General features: G+C 36.5%; 1 protein-coding gene and 1 pseudogene across 7 annotated transcripts in view; one reads left to right on the top strand and one right to left on the bottom strand.

The window, feature by feature from the left end:
• LOC122297520 (zinc finger CCCH domain-containing protein 13-like) overlaps positions 1–2,169 on the bottom strand; it is a 35,133-nt gene extending 32,964 nt beyond the window's left edge. For 2 of the 7 annotated variants that reach the window (XM_043107602.1, XM_043107609.1), the window contains exons 1-2: positions 1,880–2,067; positions 28–1,459 (exon numbers count right to left, since the gene is read on the bottom strand). In XM_043107602.1, the coding sequence (XP_042963536.1) occupies positions 28–1,355 (1,328 nt within the window). In that variant the 5' untranslated portion in view covers positions 1,356–1,459; positions 1,880–2,067. The other 5 variants (XM_043107603.1, XM_043107604.1, XM_043107607.1 and 2 more) reach the window with 5 other exon arrangements.
• Positions 2,170–15,436: 13,267 nt separating this feature from the next.
• Positions 15,437–19,065, top strand: LOC122297058 (annotated as a pseudogene).
• The last annotated feature ends 1,180 nt before the right edge of the window (positions 19,066–20,245 follow it).

Below are 20,245 nucleotides of genomic sequence, written 5' to 3'. Positions count from 1 at the left end.
TCAACAAAAGAAAATAATTCAACACACCCTTCATTCTCTTGAGCACGAGACTTAAAACGGTGCTCGCGGTTAGCCACTTGAGGGCTACCCCTTGACCGCTGCATCCTCTTCCGTTGTTGAACTCCATAATTATAGACCTCCCTTTCCCTTTCAGTAACCCCTTCACCATCTGCACATCCATCATCTGAATCCTTGTCATCACACCTAGTGCGCCTTTCAGTTTTATCTTTTTCAATGCCATTGCTTTCATTCCTCCTGTCTCTTGCTTCCCTATCGACATTTTTCCAGCTATCAAAGTCTTTTTGTTTCTTCTGTTCTGATGTTGGGTTTTCCTGCTCTGACCTTCTTAAAGATCCATCCCCTAATTCCTTCTCATTGTGAGAATTCTCTCTGTCTACTCCATTCCATGAGTCTCTCTTGGCCTGATCCTTTTCCCTCTCTTTTAGTCTTTCCCTGTCTTTTAAAAAATCTTTCCTCTCTCTCTCCCACCTATCTACATCTCTTTCTTCTTTACCTAAATCTTTGCATTCACTACTGCTATTAGCTACTTGCATACCAATCTTACGATCAGTTCTTTCCTTTTCCCTCTCTCCCCAATCCCTATGCTTCCCATCTTTCCTCTTTCTATCCTTATCTTTCAATTTCTCATCACCCTTTGAATCAACTTTGTTTTCCCCAACAGCCTCATGAGCTTCCACATAATCCCTCTCTTCAGTTGTTGAGCCTTCCTTTCCAACCTCGATGGAGCTTTGTGAATTACCACGCGGAACATGCCAATAATTTATACCTCCACTTGGGGCATCAGGGTATCTTTTTCCCCTATGGTGTTCTTTTGATTCTTTCCAAGTAAGGTGTGTATTTGCTGCACCATAACCATCCTTTTCCATCTTCACATCACCTTTTGGATCACTAAAATTTTCCCTATCATACCTCATTTCCTTACTATCATCCCCTCTACTCTCAGATCTTACATCCTTCTCACTCTTAGCATTTTGAGATTCTCTCCTTGCATCACCAAATAACTCCCTCATCTCCATCTTTGTATCCCGGTTTTCAAATCGAAGATCTCTGCCATCCTTGGAATCCTTTAAATCCATCCTATTTTCAGAATGATCTACATGAGAATCATTCGAAGAAGATGGCATTCTATACACTGAATGAAGAGGAGATCTTCTATCTGCATCTCGAGATTCAGTACGTGGAAGCTTTGGCATCCGACTTTCTTGAACCATCTCATAGGGAGGATGGTACTCACTCGGAACTGCTGTTGATAACTTGGGGAATGCACCGGAATCCTCATTCGGGTATTTCGAATGGCCACCCTCTTCATGAGATCTTTTAGGAGCACCGCTCATAATGAAAATCCAGTACAATTACACAACCCAGTCTTTATTTAACACAACCACCGAAACAAATAGGCTTCTACTATAAAATAATCCAAGCATTTGATAACGGCTACCTAGAGGCAAAAAAGAAGTGTTCAATACAGATAGTTCAAAAGATCACATATATCCAGAATCATTAATGATTAGCACAGTCCTCATAGATTGACGAAAGAAACACAACTGTTTTTTTTTTTTTATAAGTAAACGATAGTATTAATAATAAAATTTGCAAATATGATCAAAATGACAAATAGATGAAAAAAAACTATAGTCCGCTTCATATCATCTGAGAGAATACGTTGCATGAATTAATTCAACCATGACTTGTTAGTTAATTTCGAGCTAAGCTAATGAATGTCGTGAACCAATCAACATAAAGCATAAAAGTTCTCATATTTTGTCAGCAAACAAGCATTAAAAGAAACGTCACCAGGATTACTCTTCGAAAGTAACAATTAAACAATAAAAGTTATAAACCTAACGAAAGACCTCACATTAGGGAAATAAGTACGAATTTCGAAGCTTTTAATTCCCCGTTCGGTCGCCGAGAAAACTGAGAGACAATGAAAAGTAAAATTGGGAGGAAACCCTAGAGATTTAAACTAGAAAGAAAAGAAACCGTAAAAATTAAATTCTGAATGGAATTGAAGCAATAGAAGTGGAGTTTGTTTGAACTTCCTCTCCTCACCTTCTTGCTCGATCAGCCCCTGGGTCTTGTGCATGTGTCCGGAGTGCCATTTTCTGAAGTCCTTTCCACGTCTTGCTTTGAAAACGACATCGTTTTCTACCGGAATTTAATGTGACAGCTCAAAGGTGTATAGATGCTGCCGCAACCCGGCCCGCATGCGTAGTCTTGTCCGGGTCGGGTCGGATTTGTTTTTAAAAAAAGAAAAAGGAATCGATACATCTCGATTTTAAAAATTTAAAAATTGATATCAAATCATTTCATTATCAACATTAGAACTTTTAATTTTTTTAATTTCAATGCAGTCAAATATGGTTTTTTCGATTTTACAGATTATCTATATTAATAATAATATAATATTTATATATACTAAATTATTAATTTATTTATGTTATAATATAAATATATTATTTTATAATAATTAATACGTACGAGTATAGTATAGAGTTTAACTATAATTTATATAAATTCTAGATTTTTTATATGATTATGGTCGCTAAAAATTATGATAGATATTATCATAATATCAAAAGTATATTTCTTTCTTGTGGGTCACTAATTTTGTCCGTTAATTCAATAAATTATTATAGTCGCTAATGTTTATAAAGGAAATGGAAAAACATACCATCAAATGGCTCACATAATTATTACAAATTTTGCTAGCCAATAAAAAGCTGGTGAGGTCATTATCTTTCAAGTGAGCAAATAAATATAGTATTAAATCAATATAAACACGATGAAGGAATGCAAATAATCAAAATAAAAGATTGTCAATCATTAGAAAATGTTGTTAATACTTTAAAATTTATATTAACTAAACATTTTGTTGATGACCCTATTCAATTTAATGAAAGAATTAGTGATTTATTAATTAATTTAAGTTACCCTCAATTATCTGATTTTCGTTGGTACAAATATGTATTTATAACTAAAGTTATTATTAAATCTGACTGCCAACAACCATACTTAAATAAAAAGTTTATAGTCATATTTTCTTATTACTTCACTCAAAAGATACGAGAATAATTAGTAAAACCAAATGATACATTTGATTTTATTAATTTTACATATGGTTTAACCATGTGTAATGATTTAAGATTAAAAATCAAAAGGATAAAGAAAAGAAATTCGCTTTAAAGGAAATTGATACCTTTTATAAACAATTTGGTTATATTTCATTATTGCCTCACTCTAAAATATACAAAAAAGGAAAAATAAACTATAAGAATTATTCTTGTTAAATAAGATTAAATCGAATTATCTCAATGAGTAGAATTTACACAAGGTCGGATTTTTGCTCGTCTTACGGCTCACGTCACTATGTTGTTTGCACTTCTACGTCACTTAAGAGGCTACTAGAGTCTCCTAGATAATTTCATGCTTCAAGATCAAGAGATCTAGATGGTTTCTCTAAGAAAATGTAGAGCGAGATGAGAGTTTTTCTTAAACTTTTTCCACACACAAATAAATGTAGATACTCTCTATTTAAAAAAGTTTTCACATATGGAAATTAATTAATTTCCCTGAAAATGAGGAAGTTAAATAACCTCCCTTAAGTTGTGATAGTGGTGGGGAGTTAACAAATAACTTCCCCACCTATGTGGAGTAGTGGACACAACTTGGTCATGAGATTTACCCATTACCAACATCTCTCACTTGTCCACTATAGACGCTATGTCCATTAACAATCTCATCATGTCCTCTCAATCAATTATCCCTCACACAGAAAATGAAGCGTGCGACCTGACGAGAAGACAAAGAGTAGGAATACTATATTAAGTCACCATCATACAAACATAGTACATCACTCATTATATTTCGTTTATGCTTCAGATTATTTGATCTCAGTAGATCAAGTGTCCTTAATCCCTCACAAGTTTATAACTCAAAGCAATTCTTGACCTCATATCATATAATATGCTCATGATTATATCGAGTCAAAACGACACAATCGCCCAGGCTATGAGACATAAAATAACAAGTAAGAATTCAAACAATTTTCCCTGAACACTCATGTTAATTCAATTAGACTTGACTATTTTCTTAAACATGTTCCGCGAGACCGTATCATTCATCGTCCTAAGAAAACATGCTAAAGTAACAACATCAAGTTTTCATTTCATGACATAGTTCCAGATTCAAAGGCATATGAATAGATCATTTATTGATCCATTAGGGCTCACATATTAATAGAGTAGGGATCCATCCAATCACTCCCTCAAATGGTCGTCTACAGCACATACAATATGAAATGTATGTTACAACAAAACTCCCACTTAATTGGGCTTGTCATATTCAAAACATCATAGGAATCTTAGTTTAGTCGCCACAAAGATGCTCTAACTTGAATTTCTTAACACATCACTCATCTAGCGTCTGCCTAAGATCTCATATTCCACTTTAATCAGGCTTTTATGAAGTTGTGCAAATGCTTCATATACGACTCTTGTAAGTCTCATCTTAGCCAAGCTAAGGCGACATTCTTTAAATTTATCTTAAATGCTCTAAAAAATCAAAATATTTACCAGCTCGCTTTCCAAGCGTCAAAGTAAACAATTTGTCTCATCTTGCTCGCAATTCAAGTGCCAAGGTGATCATCTATGTGAGTAGACCGATCTCTGCCTTTGACATTTTTATTATGTGTACTTTTCACTTAGTATCAATTAATTAATAATTTGATATAAACACAATAATCTCATTGCGATAGATACTAACAGTGTTAAATGTACAATAAAGTTAAGGTATCCTCAATATAGCATATATAAAATCCGATGAAATCTCAAACTCCTAACATGAGTTTGGAAAACATTTCTACTAGTAGCCTTAGTAAGAGGATCAGCTACCATCTTGCTAGTAGAGACATGTTGTAGGATCACATCACCCTGCACAACAACATCTCGAATGTAGTGAAAACGAATATCTATGTGTTTGGTTTTGTCATGGTATTTGGGATCCTTGGCATATGCCAAAGCTGTCATACTATCACTGTATATCTTAACGGCTTTATCTGCAAGAGCCATAACATCTAGGGGCTAGAAGAATCTCCTTAACCAAACAGCTTCTTGTACAGTTGTTGAACAAGCAACGTACTCTGACTCTATCGTGGACAAAGTAATGCATGATTGTTTCTTGCTATACCAAGAAATAGCTCCTCCACTAAGCATAAATGCGTAACCCATCGTGGATTTTCGCTCATCTTTATCACTAACCCAATTAGCATCACTGTAACCCTTCAGTCTCATGTCTCCACCCTAGTAATAAAGAACGAGGTCTGCTGTCCCACGAAGGTATCAGAAAATCCTCTTAACTACTCGCCAATGAACAAGTCCTGGGTTACTCTGATAACAACTAACTAATCCAACTACAAAGCAAATGTCAGGTCGTGTACACAATATAGCAAACATCAGACTTCAAATTACACTTGCATAAAGAACTCTGGTCATTTCTTTCTTTTCCTCATCATTCTTAGGGCAATGTTCTAGACTCAAAGTATAATCCTTCTCAATTGGAGTGTCTATGGGTTTGGAGTTATGCATACAAAATCATTCTAGAATTTTCTTAACGCAAGTCTCTTGAGACAAACCAAGAAGCTTCCTAGATCAATCCCTTGAAAATTTAACTCCCAACACATAATTTGCTTCACCCATATCCTTCATCTCAAAAGTAGAGAACAACCACTCTTTTGTGACGACAATTATCTTCATACTATTTCCAACTAATAAGATGTCATCCACATACAAAGATAAAATTAGAAAATTTTTTCTTGTATGTTTGACATACACGCAATGGTCTTCTTCTACCATCTCAAAATCAATTGAAGTAATGGCCTCATGAAATTTGAAGTACCATTATGTAGACGATTGTTTAAGTCCATAAATAGAACGTTTCAGCTGGCATACTTTGCGCTCTTGTCCCTCAGCCTTAAAACCAACAGATTAATCCATATAGATCTCCCCGTCTAGTTCTCCATTGAGAAATGCAGTTTTCACATACATTTGAAAAAGTTCCAAATCTAGATGTGCAACTATAGCTAGAATGAGGCGAATAAAAGCAAATCTCACTATAGGAAAGAATGTTTCTTCATAATCTATACCCTCTCTTTGAGTATAGTCCTTTGCCACAAGTCGAGCCTTATACTTATCAATTGATCCATTTGCTTGACGCTTAATTTTTAAAACCCATTTGTTTCCAATAGATTTGCGCCCAGGTGGAAGATCAACTAACTCTAAAACTTGGTTCTTTGCCATAGAACTCATCTCATCTCTTATAGTAGCTAGCCATTTATTTGAAACTAGTAAATTTAGTGCTTTCTTATAAGAAGAAAGTTCATCAAAGTCACATAGAGGACACATGAAAGATTCCCTTTTAATCTCAAAACGGCGACGAGGAATGGGTCCACATTCTCTTCTACGTAACTGAGACTTGTGAGTCATTTTCTAGCGGTATACTCCCACTAGGAGCCAAGTCACTCCCACTATCTTTTGCGATTTTAGGATGTGATAATGCTCCACCCTCACCAAAAGATGGTGTAACTCCCTCAATTTCTTGTAACTCAAAAAGTTCACAATCATTCTTTGCTTCATCAATACTGGAAAAATCACTCTCGATAAAGGTAACATCACGAGACTTAATTTCTATCATCCCTCTGCTAGAATGTTCACCAAACATTACATAACCCTTTGAGCTCTTTGAATATCTTATAAAGATATACTTATTTGCTCTAGAGCCAAGTTTCTCATACTTATGGGAAGTGGTGTGAATATAACCTGCACAACCCCAAGGATGCAAAAGTTCTAAATTTGATTTTGCATTATTTTATAGCTCATATGGGGTTGAAGGAACTAACTTAGAAGGCACACAATTCAAAATGTAGGCTACAACTAGAAGAGCATCCCCCCAAAAAGATATCGGCAGGTTAGCTTGCTCCATCATTGATCGAACCATTTTTAATAGGGTACGATTTCTCCTATCCACAACACCATTTTGTTGTGGTGTGCCAGGAATCGTTAATTGCCTTCATTTTTGCTCATATAGTCCTTGAAACTCTTTAGATAAGTACTCTCAACCCCAATCAATTCGTAGAATTTTTAAATTCCTTTTTTTTTTAATTCTCAACCATAGCTACAAAGCGCTTAGCAGTCTAATACTTCAAAACGATGGGAGATCAGATAGACATGATTGAAACGTGAGTACTCATCTATAAAGATGAGAAAATAAGAGGCGACATTATGTGTCTTCACATTCATAGGTCCACAAATATTAGAATTGATTAGCTCTAAAGGATAGGATGCCCTAAGAGCCTTTCCAAAAGACTTCCTACAAGCCTTACCAGCTAAACAAGGCTCACACACAAGTTGGCTTACATTAGCGAGAAACCCCAATAGGCTTTCTTTAGCTAGTCTAGCCATTCTATCTTTTCCTATGTGATCTAGTCTAGTGTGCCATTTCAATAAATTAGAAACAACATTATCATCATTTGAAACCATAAAAGAAAATTAAGAATTATCTAAATCCAACATAAAGAAACCATTCGAAAGAAAACCATGTCGATACAAAGCCCTATCCAAATAAAAGTCTAGCTGAGAGCCATCAAAATGAAAAGTAAAACCAAGTTTCAACATATAAATAACTGAAAATAGATTACATTAAACACCAGATGCATATAGTACATCATGAAGAAGTAACAAGCGCCCTAAACACATCTTGAGTTGGTAGGTTCCAACTCCAAGCACTTCGTCCTGAGTTCTGTTACCCAATATAACGTACTGTCTGTCAACTGGTATTCTTCTATAATCTACGAACCCAACTCAATCTCGAGCTACATGTTTGGCTGCTCCTGTGTTTACAATCCATTCAGGGATTGAGTGGGCAACAAAAATATGTGAACAAACATAAATAATGAGAAAGTTATGTTTAAGGGGTACCTTCTTTCCCTCAGTCCACTCACGAGCAAAGTGTCCCATTTTTTCACAGTTATAGCACTTCAATTTGGACTTGTCCTTGCCAGCACGCTTGCCTCTGCGGCGCTTTACTACTTTTCCATTCTTTGGCCCAAGATTTTTTGTCGTTCTTGTAGATTTCCCATGTTGCTTACGTTTAGGCATGAATGCCTTGCGCTTTCCAGCTTAGGCAACAAGTAGAATATTACGGTGCACATCTATGCACTCCGCCTCTAGCTCCAAATGGCGAGATATATCAGTAAAAGTCTTAATATTCTCACTGTGTGTCAAAACAAGTTTCATTTGCCCCCAAGTTGACTCGGGCAATGATCGTATCACAGCGGTAACTTGCTGTTCATCAGTGAGATTATTGCAAGCAGCCTTCAGATCACGAATCAAGGCAGACATTGACATCAAATGCTTAGTCATGGTATGTTTAGGGTTCATAACATACTGCTCAAACCTCTAGGTGAGCGCACGAAGCCTAGTAGCTGATGTTTCCCCATAGATAATTTTCAGCTGGTTCCATATATCTTGGGCAGTTCTCAAACTCCCCAATAAGATCATTGCGTATGCTGCTAAGCATGGTAAACTGTGCACACCGATCTTTCTTTATCCAAGCCTGATAGACTTCCATATCACGATGATGTTGGAAAGTATTCCCTTCCTCAGATTGAATCATAAGGTGAGACAGATACTCAATGACCTATTGTTCATTAAGCAGATATTGGATTTTTCTATGCCAAATGTCATAGTTGGTCCCATCCAATTTCTCTCCTTTAGTAAGGTCAACAACTATGTTTTTAGTGGTCATTATCACTACATTCATTTGTTTAAGATTGACATTAGCACACATTTAATTTTATTCCAAAATCTAACTAGACCATGGAATTCCTTCCTACATAGTGAGATTGAAAATTTCGCAAAAAGCTAGTAATCATCTCCCACTATATGAGTCAAAATACCATATCCAATTAATTTTGAATAAAATTTATTTTTATATACTCAAAACTCATGCACATATACTTTATTCATTAAAAAAAATCATAATCATGCGAATAGGCTCCACCTGAAGCCTCATTAGTAATTTAGTGTATCATGTTAAGGTGACCTTAAAGTATATCGATAGACGTGAAACACATCCCTTTACATGACCTCGACAATAAGATTACATTCTCAATATTATATATCCAAAGAAAATCCTACTACAATTTTTTTAGGAGAACAATAAATAAATAGGAATGCCATGTCATCGATATACTTATAAGGTACACCTTATCCATTCACATATAAAAAAAATATATATATACATATATATATGCACAATACACATGAGCCCAAAAAATTACCAATATCAACTCTATCCATTTTAATAAAATAAACTAATAAACTCAAACATTCAATCATAGTAGTATGCATGATAGTTTAATGGATAAAGAGCCCACATTTTCAACTAATGAGAAGGGTTTCATAGGTCATCAAAACCTAGGACACATATGCAATGTGGACAGTCATTTAATAATAACTCAATACATATATTCACAACTGATTTATATAAATATCACATAACACAGAAAATTTGGACTTGAGAAAGTATGACAACTTTTTTTTTTTTAAACATTCAAAAAAAAAAAATTTTGACTCTCTGTTTCAACCAAAAAAAGAAAAGAATCAACTTTAAACACCAACACATGATTACACATGCCATAAGTGACAAAAAAAAAAATGCGTCGGAATCCTCTGCATGCGTTGCCTATGTGTGTGGGCTTCGTTTTTACTATAGATGCTGCTTTGCTTTTACTTCACTTGCCGTAGTGGAGAGTGCACATCACCTCTACCTCTCATGGTGTTTTTAGACTCTAAACACAAAGTTCAGTGATTTTAATGTATATTTTTGTTGGTAAAGTGATTAAAAACCAGAGCCAAGTGGATGGGTGAACTACACTTTCTCTTACTGAGAGTGAGATAGGAAAAAAATACTATTTATCGTCTTCTTCCTCAAGCCAAAAATTATGGTTTTTTCCGATTTCGAGTACTCATGTTCGATCATAACTTACTCATACGAAGTCCAAATCAAGCATATGATATATCAAATTAAAGCTATTGAACCCATATTTCTAAACATGTAATATTTATTTCCATAAAATAAGATATGATTGGTTAAAACAGGGCTCAAATTCATGGTCTCAACATGAACTTCAAAAACTAGGGTTTCGGATTTCTTCTTCTATATTTAACGAAACTTCACCAAATTTAATAGACATTAGGGGTGGGCTCCGACCCCAACGGAGTCGAAATCGGCAATTCCGAACTCCGACTCCGACAGGAGTCGGAGGAAAAATTTTTTCCAACTCCGACTCCGAACGGAGGTCGAAATTCCGATCGGAATTCGGAATTCCGATCGGAGGTCGGAATTCCGATTGGAGCCGGAGTCCGAACTCCGAGTATATTTGGGCTTTGGCCCAATTCCGACTCCGAAGGCCCAACTATGAAGGTCCATACTTAATACTAGGCCCAACTACCTAAATAACATAAATACAAATGACATTGATTAAACAGTCATACGTCACACAACCAAATAGAAGTAAATTAGTAATTAAACAATAACAAAGTCTTGATTCTGAACATTGAGAAAGGAAAAAAGTCTTGATTCTTGAAGTTTAAACCAGTAGCCACTACCATTCGGTATTCATTCTCATAATGTTTTATCTGCAAAATAATACATATGAAAATATTTTAAAAAAATATAGTATGAAATTATGAATTATGAAATTTTCAATAATTTTTTAAATGATTTAAAAATACTAATCTAGTACCTGAATAGCATCACCCATCCATGTACTTGTAACTCATCCACAATTATCACTCATCTGCAACTATGCTAGGGTTCATGAGTAGGTCTACAAAATCATAAAAATTAGAAGTTGAATAATTAAAACATAATAAATATTTAAATTATCATTTAAAAGCATATAAACTATAAATTTGCCTGATTCAAGCCTATAGCTTTCGGGATCAATGATATCTACTCCAATGGACATTTCACATAGCCAATTCTGTGTACAAATGAGGGCCTCCACAGTTGAAGCTGATAATGAACTCCGATAAGCATCTAACACACGACCTCCAGTGCTAAACGCCGACTCAGAGGCAACCGTAGTGATAGGAATAGCCAACAAATCTCGAGCTATTCGGGAAAGAATAAGAAACTTGGTGGAATGAACCTTCCACCAAGTTAATAACTGAAATGCATCACTAGGTGCCTCGACATCTTCCATCAAATAGCGTTCAACCTCAGATCTACACTGCATAATATTCCTCGATGCACGCCTTTGATGATATCGCTGCACCAATGGTGATGAAAGAGATGCAGTAGAAGCAGTGTAATCACCGGAAGATGTCGAACTGGTCGGGTGTGAGGAGCTACGGCTACCACTGGCTGGAGTAGGATGACTATTATTGTTGTAGTGGCCATATAAGTCATCAATATCATTTCTCAGCTCTCTAATAAACTCTTCAGCCTTCTCTTCCCCAAGGATGTCAATAAAGAAAATTGTATAATTTCCAACTTATATCGGGGGTCAAGGATTGCAGCCACAAGTAATAATCTATTTATCTTCACAATATCCCCCCAATATTTTTCATATTTTGATTTCATCCTCATAGCCGTAGCAAATAACAATCCCTCGCTATTACCATAATTCTGTTGCAAGTGATCATGAATCCTCGAAAGCTCGTCGAAGTACAAGTTCGCAGTACAATATTTGGATCCAGATATCCGCATAGTTGTATCATAAAATAACTTCAAAAAATCAACGAAAGACTTCACACGATCCCAATCAACTGCATCCGGCGCATCGAGTCCCCTTCTCCCTCCAGTAGACTCCATCAAAGCATACCTCAGACCCCCATCCTCGACCTCTATTCGCTGGAATGCCCTTTCGTACTTTTGCGCCACCGCCAACATCATATATGTGGAGTTCCATCGAGTCGGAACGTCCAAGCACAACATAGCGGAACATGGAATCTGAAGTTGTTCTGCTATCGCCTTAAACTTGCCAAGCCTTTGGGAGGAAGCCCTCACATATCTCACAATGTTGCGCACTTTGGTAATTGAATCATCAACCTCCTTCAACCCCTCTGAAACAATGAGGTTGATGATATGAGTACAACATCGGACATGTATAAACTCGTGTCCACGAATGATATCTTCTTTTACTGTTGTATTTCTCTTGAACCACTCAATTGCAGTATCATTGGCACTAGCATTGTCAACTGTGATACAAAGGACTTTTTTAATTCCCCAGTCTTGAATACAATCATCCATCATTGCACCAATGGATGCACCCTTGTGATCAACAATCTCTTTAAATCCAATTATCCGTTTGTGCAGTGTCCACTCACTGTCAATAAAGTGGGCTGTGATACACATGTAGCCCACATTTTGTATGGACGTCCATGTATCAGTGGTGAATGACACTCTCTGGCCAGTCCGAGAAAACATCTCTTTCATTTCCGTCTTTTCCTTCAAATGCCTCTTTAAACAATCACGCATAACTGTATACCGTGAAGGCATGGGAAAACGTGGCTCAAGACAGCGCACAAATTTGTTGAAGCCTTTCTTGTCAACTGTGGTAAAAGGCATCTCATCAGTAATGATCATCTCTAAAAGTAAATTCCGCAACATCTTCTCACTATATTGAGGGATTATAAGTTTCTTAACATGTGATCCGCCAGCATCAGTTGCCATTTGAGTTTCGTAACTCAGCTTGGTTTGATCAGTGCCAGTGGCCACCAATCCCTTCACAATCTTATACCGCTGGCAACTGGTAAGATGTGCTATCAATACACTGGTACCTTGTTTCTTCGAATGGCAACCACAAAGTTGCCCACAGTGGTTACATCTTGCTTGAGGGTTCACATTATCACCAGGAATTTTAGTGAAATGTTCCCATGTCCACGACCGTTTTTTAGAAGGCTGTGGTGGTCGATCTTGCTCAATGGGCACATCTGCCATCTCCTCCTCTTCATTGAACATATCTTCATCTTCTCCTTCTATATCTACTGGGAGTCGACTGGATGCACAGGAAGTAGCTGCTCTAGATGCTGGTCTAGATGCAGCCCTAGATGGGGCTCTAGGGGTGGAAGTACATGCGGTCGTCGGGGTGGAAGCCTCCGCCGGTGCAGGATCACTGGCCTTGTCTCCACAATCTCTACTTCTACTAGTAGTAGAATCCATACTATTTGAAATCAAAGAACCTGAAAAATTAAATTAAAAGCAGGAAGTTAGTTGCTAAAATAAAAAATGTAAATACTGTAAATAATACAAAATTAGAGCAAGTAAGTATATATAATAATGATATTAGAGCAAGTAAGTATATAGATTGCATATGTACAATATATAAAGTTTGGCCTATTAATTAACACACATACGTATATATAGAATTATATATGATATATAAATATATAAAGTTTATTTATATGATATATAAATATATAAATATATGATAATAACCATGCACTAACTACCTAAGAGAAGTCCTAGCCCGAGAGAGAACATTAATATATATTTTAATATATATATAATCTATAACATGGTGGCATCATTTACCCTTTTGTTTAAGTGGGCCAACAGAAAATCATTGGTCCAAACCCAGTTTCCCTCTTAATTTCTAGATTTTATGGTCCAACTTTCAAGCATGATGGTGTTGTTTGTTCCTCTTCCAGAAATGAATCTCCAATATTTTATGCACATTTTGTTTAGGTTGTTATCCGAGGGGGATTATGTAGTTTTCATCAATGAGTAGCAACTCATATATCCTTAGCTGTTGAGAGTAAAACACTGAGGACGTAGGCCTTGCTTACAAATTAGAAGCATAGGAGCATGTATCCAAATATACACCTATCTTGGAACTATCTTTTTTCTCTTTTATAGTTGTTCTTGAGCTGTTTCTGGCCAACAACTATAACTGAGCTTGTATTATTTACTTGGTTCATGACATAATATGCCACATATTGTCCAACGATTGTCTTGCAAAGCCTTCTTGGATTTTTTATGTTCTTGAATAATTTGAGTTCATTAAAAAGGCTCCTTTCAGGAGATCATTTGCATATTATATGAGGATTGACCCCAAAGGTACAACTGCCATTACAATCAGGCTTTAAAATGATGTAAAATAACATGATTGTTTAACATCTTAATTAGGGATTTTCTGTTCTGTTTTTCTTAGGGACATTTTAACAAACACATTCCGTTCACTGCTCTAGATACAAACACCATGATAAATTTAACACATATTCACACCACAACTCAAACATATTTCTAATTTCCTATATTCTACACAATCCAAAATCAATAGCCATTACAGATTCACAGATTATAAATCCACAATCACAAATTGTTTACTAAAAGGCATGAATTTAAATCCCAAAACTTACCCGTTGATGACGGCGAGAACTGGGCAGCGTGAGTCCGTGAGTCCGTGACGACAGAAACCTAGTGGAGCTTTTGGGCCGTTAGGCGTACGAGTCTACGACGGTGCGCCGTGAGCCGTGCGAGTGCCAAGAGTGTGGACTGTGAGTCTGTGCGTAGTGCGTACTGCGTAGCCTACTACCTGAGACTTGGTCACTTGAGTGGTCCGAGAGTCACGAGACGGATGCATGAAGAAATGGCTCAAGAGGTATGGCCCTCACAGAGCAAAACGATGTCGTTCCTATTTAATTGGAACGGCGTCGTTTAAGATAGAAACATTAAACACAGATGCAAAACGACGTCGTTTTGCATCTGTGTAATTATTTAAAAAAAAAAACTTCAGAGTTCGGAGTTCAGAATTCGGAGCCACGTTTGGATCCGACTCCGATTCCGAATTCCGCTCAACTAAAGGAACCCCTCCGATTCCCGACTCCGATTTCTGAAACTCCGACTCTGATGTAGTCGGAATCGGAGCGGAGGTCGGCCGGAGTCGAAAATTTTGAAAATCTGCCCACCCCTAATAGACATGTTTCTGACATTATAGGAAATATTTTCATGTAAATAATTCAACCTTAAACATGTCATACCGTAGCCACTAATGAAAAATCTGAAACATAAATAATCATGACATATCATCAATTACATGCTTTTACACTCATTTCAAAGCATCAAATACATGTAATCATATTCATATGGACGAAAACAAGCATCCTAGGCTCTGATAATTGTTTGCATTTAAGAATATTCGAATATTAGACCTAAAGAGAGTATACTACAATACCAAAACCTTTATCACTTAAGGTAGCCCCTAGAGATATTTTCAAATCATATTAGTTTATAAATTTATTTTTATAAATTTTTTTGGAAAACTCTTAATAAAGTCGTTTTCACACACCTTTGCGCACAAAAATGACCTGGTGTGTTGCATCAAAAAATTAAACTTTGCACTGCAGGAATGGGACTTGGTGACGGTGCGTTTTGGTGTGTGACTGAACCAAAACGTCATCCTCCTTCGGCCATTCCTTTGTAGCATCCCTTTCTCTTCTTCTCCAATCTTTGAACCATGTCTTCTGCCATTCTCCTGTAGCATCCCCTTCTCTTCTTTTCTCAATTTGATCAAGTTCTTCAAGGATGTCGAGCTTGTCAAGGATGAGCTCAAGGAGCTCAACCACCTCAACCAAACCCTCTGCAGCTCCCACGAGTAGAGCCAGACCCTTCACAACACTAAGGTCGTCAAGGACCTCTAATCCCACATGGATGCTAGTGTCTCTCTCGCCATCAAGAAGGCCAAGCTCACCAAGTTAAAGCTCAAGGCCCTCAACCTTTCCAACTTTGCCAACCGTAGCCTCCTAGCTGTGGACCTTGTTCCTCCTCTAATTAGACCAGGACCTCCATGGTAAATGGCCTTAGAAAGAAGCTCAAGGACTCCAAGGCAGCAATGCTACTCTAAGTATAAGGAGATCGTACAATGAAGATACATCATCGTCACTATTGAAAATCTAAGCAACAAAATCGTTGACCTTCTCATCTCTGCAATTGTGAGCTTGATCTTACCCTACCTACTTCCACGATTTTAACGTTTTCCATCTCTCTCTCTCTCTAATATTATATTTTTTGAAAAATATTTTCTGCTTATAATTCTTGCTATGATGGTTTGATTGAATTTCTTTGATTAATATGAATGACTTGGGGGGAAAATTAAGGGTGGGATTCGACTCTGACATAATCGTTATGCTCACCTCCAACCCCTGACTCCAATTGGAGTTGCTGGAGTCAGAATCAGAGTCGAGACATCAAAGTCGTAGAGAGAAATCGTCCACCAAAAAAAAAAAAAAAATCAATCCGAATTCAAATCTAAATCTTTGATTGCCAAAATCGCCCACAACAAGAAATTATATACACAAATCAATCTACAAAGAAACTAAAACTGAGAAAGTGTGGTTGAATCTTGAAGAACATGCAAGGGACTAGCAACGAGTAAGAACATGCACATGACGTCCTTGTAGTAGGAAAACACTTGGACTGAAATCTGAATCTTAACGGAAAAGGGACAAGTCACGACGGAGAAGACTAAGAAGTTGAAGTTTGGAGGAATGATAAAGAAGATGAAGCATTCGAAACTAGCCAAGAGGAAAAGAGACGACGGAGAAGAGAAAGAAGATTAGCGTTTTATTCTTTGAAAGAGATGAATATATACCCTATTAAAAATGACATTGTTTAAGGTTTTTTTTTTTTTTTAAAAATAGCAAAACAAAAAACTAGAGCTTGAGGGACTCGAATGCAAGTTCTCATGTTGACAAAACACACTTTCAACCATTAGGCCACTTGGCTACCTAATATATGTATTACAATATATAATATACAAGGTATAAACAGTCGAAGCTCGGAATCAGAGTTCGAAGCCAACATGACCTTTGGACTCCCATTAGGGGAGGAGTTACTCCAACTTCGACTCTGATTTATGAAACCTCTGACTTTGTCAGAGTTGGAGGATTGTCAAAGTTCAGATGAAGTCAGAGTGGACGGAGTTTTTGTCCACCCCTAGGAAAAATCAGAAATTTTTTCTTAGAGGCGATCTTTCCGGTTGCTTATTAGTCAAATCTTGATCTTTTGTATACAAATTAGTGAAATTCGAGAGAATATAACACAAGGGTAAATCCATATGAGTGAGAGTGAAACATTCTTGCAAAAAGCAATTCAAGAGCAAGGGAGAGGAAGAGTTTTGGACACATGAGATACAAGAGAGGCACGATGCGGTGAAAGAGATAAAGAAGAATCTCAAGGAGCTGGACCAAGTGTTGTAGACTGTCAGGAAGCACCATAAGAACACTAGGCAATGGACTTGTTTTAAATAAAGCAAGTGCTGATAAGGCAAAATGCCACATCAACAGTGTGCGCAATTTGTGCATGAAATTGATCGAGCGTAACGAAAATGAAAATTTTTATGATCCAACACCTTTTCAATAAGGAAAACTCCTCTTTCAAGCGACTTGGGTACCAAAATGCGCACCAACGCTGACATGGAAAATGAAACGGCTCGCTTCATTTGAAAGAGAGATTTCATGTTTTGTGGAGCGAGAAGCTTATTTCATCTTCATCAAATGGTGCTTTTTTGTGTTTTCTCTCCATTTGAAGATTGGTCCATCGACATCTCCTCCCCCATCAAAATCTCCTTCCTCGTTTTATCGTAGTTGGTTTTGGATAATGGAAACCACTATTGAAAGTTTTTCTCCTACTATTGATGGAATCTGGATAGCTTGCCATAAATATATTGATAGTGAATATGTACTTGATTTTATTGTTGAAAGGAAGAATGTCAATGATTTACGCTGTTCCATCAAGGATAATCGATATAGGGACCAAAAGCTGAGGCTTTTGGTATTTCAAATGACTCAATGCCTTATATTTCTTTCTTGAAATTTCCCTGCAACTGTTATTTCTGGTGTTAAAATTTGCTACACACACATACATGAATGGATGGTTGCTTTGAGAGTAAAAAACTCTTGCTCTTATGGTATGTTGAGCATGCTTAAAGATAGAGCATTTGAAGTTCTTTCCTAATAATTTTAGTATTAGGATTTCAATTTGTTTGTGCAAGAATTTGCTACTATGTCTCACGCATGTGAATAAATGCCATGTAACCTAATTAATTTTCATTTGTTATCTGAAGCAATCATTTTTATTTTTGTTTTGATTTGCTTTTATGCTTGCTTGTGCTTGTGTGGATGCAAGCCAGTTTAACGATTTTTTTTTCCTTATCTTGTCAGTGTGCTTATAATTCTTTAAAGTCTAAGAACAAGTTTCACCTTTGGGGAAGCCATTGGAGGCACGAAGATTCTTTGATGTTTGCTTTGGCTTGTGCACATGTACCATAAAGTTCATTTTGACTTGTAGTTATCAAAAAAAGAAAAAAAGAAAGAAAAAAGTTGTATGCAAATGTTGAGATTTGAGATAAGTTATAAACTGAGGAGGTGCAAAGTTAGTTCATATATTGTATTCATCTAAAGTTGGGGGGCATCAAGAAGTTGGTGAAGATTTTCCATCTTTGAGTGAGAAGTATGGTAACTATTCTAGAAAGAACTTCAGACTCCTATTATGATGCAAACTAGTAAATTCTTTCTTCTAAATATGTTCTCTCTCTCTCTCTCTCTCTCTCTCTCTCTCTCTCTCTCTCTCTCTCTCTCTCTCCATTCTTGATTGATTAGCTATGCACATACATAGTGGCTCTTGAATTCATAACTATTTCTGGCATCATATTCTTGCGGGTAGGAGATACCAGTTGAGCTACAACTCATTGGCTAGCTCAATTGACTTACTCTATTTTATTTTTACTCACTTTTAAGTTGGTGCATGTCGGCAAGTTCATTCACCTTTGTAAAAATATTGCAAGTCTGCTTCTTCTGACATGCTAACACAATGATAATATGATTTGAATCTCTTAACTCTTCTATGCTCCTCACAAAATATATTTTCATGAGTTGCCTTTCTTTTGCATATCAGGTTATGTATGTCTTTGCAATGTGTCCTGAGAGCTTGTCAAAAACATATGAAGAATTCATCCAGAAGACCAGTCCTATTGTGTAGTTTGTATACAAGGCAATGAGGGACATCTGTAGAGGTTACCTTGTGGATGTGGTCTCACTTTCTACGTACTTATCTGATAGAATGAATTCCAACTGTGTAAAGTTGGAAGAGTTTCCCTCCATTGTTCCTTCTGTTATTTACCCAGACGCAAACTCATGTTTAGCTCACAATGCAAATGCAACATCAGCCACATTCAGGAGAACATTTCCACTTTACTTTTGAAACTATATGTCTACTGAACGGGAACTTGGTGTATAAATCTGAACACCTACGAATTTGCGCTTTAGACTAGTAGTTTTGGAAGTGCCTATAATATGTATTGCACGATTGTAAGAAAGATTTGTTGAGTATTTTGCATCATGTAGGACACTACTTTTGAAACTGTATGCAATATGTATAAATGAATGTGACTCCTAATTGTGTTTTTCTGGATTACATTACAACTAATTCAAAGTGTTTGGGAAGTATGACAGTTGGTCAATTCAAGCTAGTTGACCAAGTGTTGAAACCGAGCTTTGAAAAGATTACATGTGCATTAGCAAACAACCTAGTAGGTGCCCCAACATTATTCATAACCATGCATCTTGAGCCTTAATTGACCCGTTACATTTCAAAAGAAGTTTACCAAAACAAATTTAGTAAAGGGAAAATTTTGTAGATTTACATTTCAAATACAACAGCTCAAGTTACTAGTCAATAAAATAAAATAAAATGCAACAACTCAAGTTGGATTTTGCCAACAAAATGGTCGGGGTTTCTATCATTCTGAGCATTCTGAATATACTTTGGAGGCTCCACTAACACCTGATCAAAAGCAAATTAACCAACACTATTTAGAATATACCCCAGATTCCCATCTCTTGCTCATCTAGCCCTACAAATCTGGCCAATACATCATCACCCAAGATACTAGAAACCTCGTTGCTTGACTCCCCATCGTTCTTATCCTTACTCTTCCTATTTTTGTTCAAAAGTGCCATGAATCTACCCATTTTCTTCCTTAAATCAGAGCACACAACAGTAGCCATGAAAGTTTTATTCTGAGCTCATGTATACTATATGTATACTGAATGGTAAAATCTAGATCATGTTTTGACAAATTGATCATGATGTCTTCCCAAAACTCAAATATGGTGGCTGCTTAATTTTGATTGTTAAAACAATTGAAAACTAACAAATA

This window comes from Carya illinoinensis, chromosome 15, assembly GCF_018687715.1.
Source record: "Carya illinoinensis cultivar Pawnee chromosome 15, C.illinoinensisPawnee_v1, whole genome shotgun sequence".
In the NCBI taxonomy this organism is placed as follows: domain Eukaryota; kingdom Viridiplantae; phylum Streptophyta; class Magnoliopsida; order Fagales; family Juglandaceae; genus Carya; species Carya illinoinensis.
This window is presented reverse-complemented; position numbering and strand designations above follow the sequence as displayed.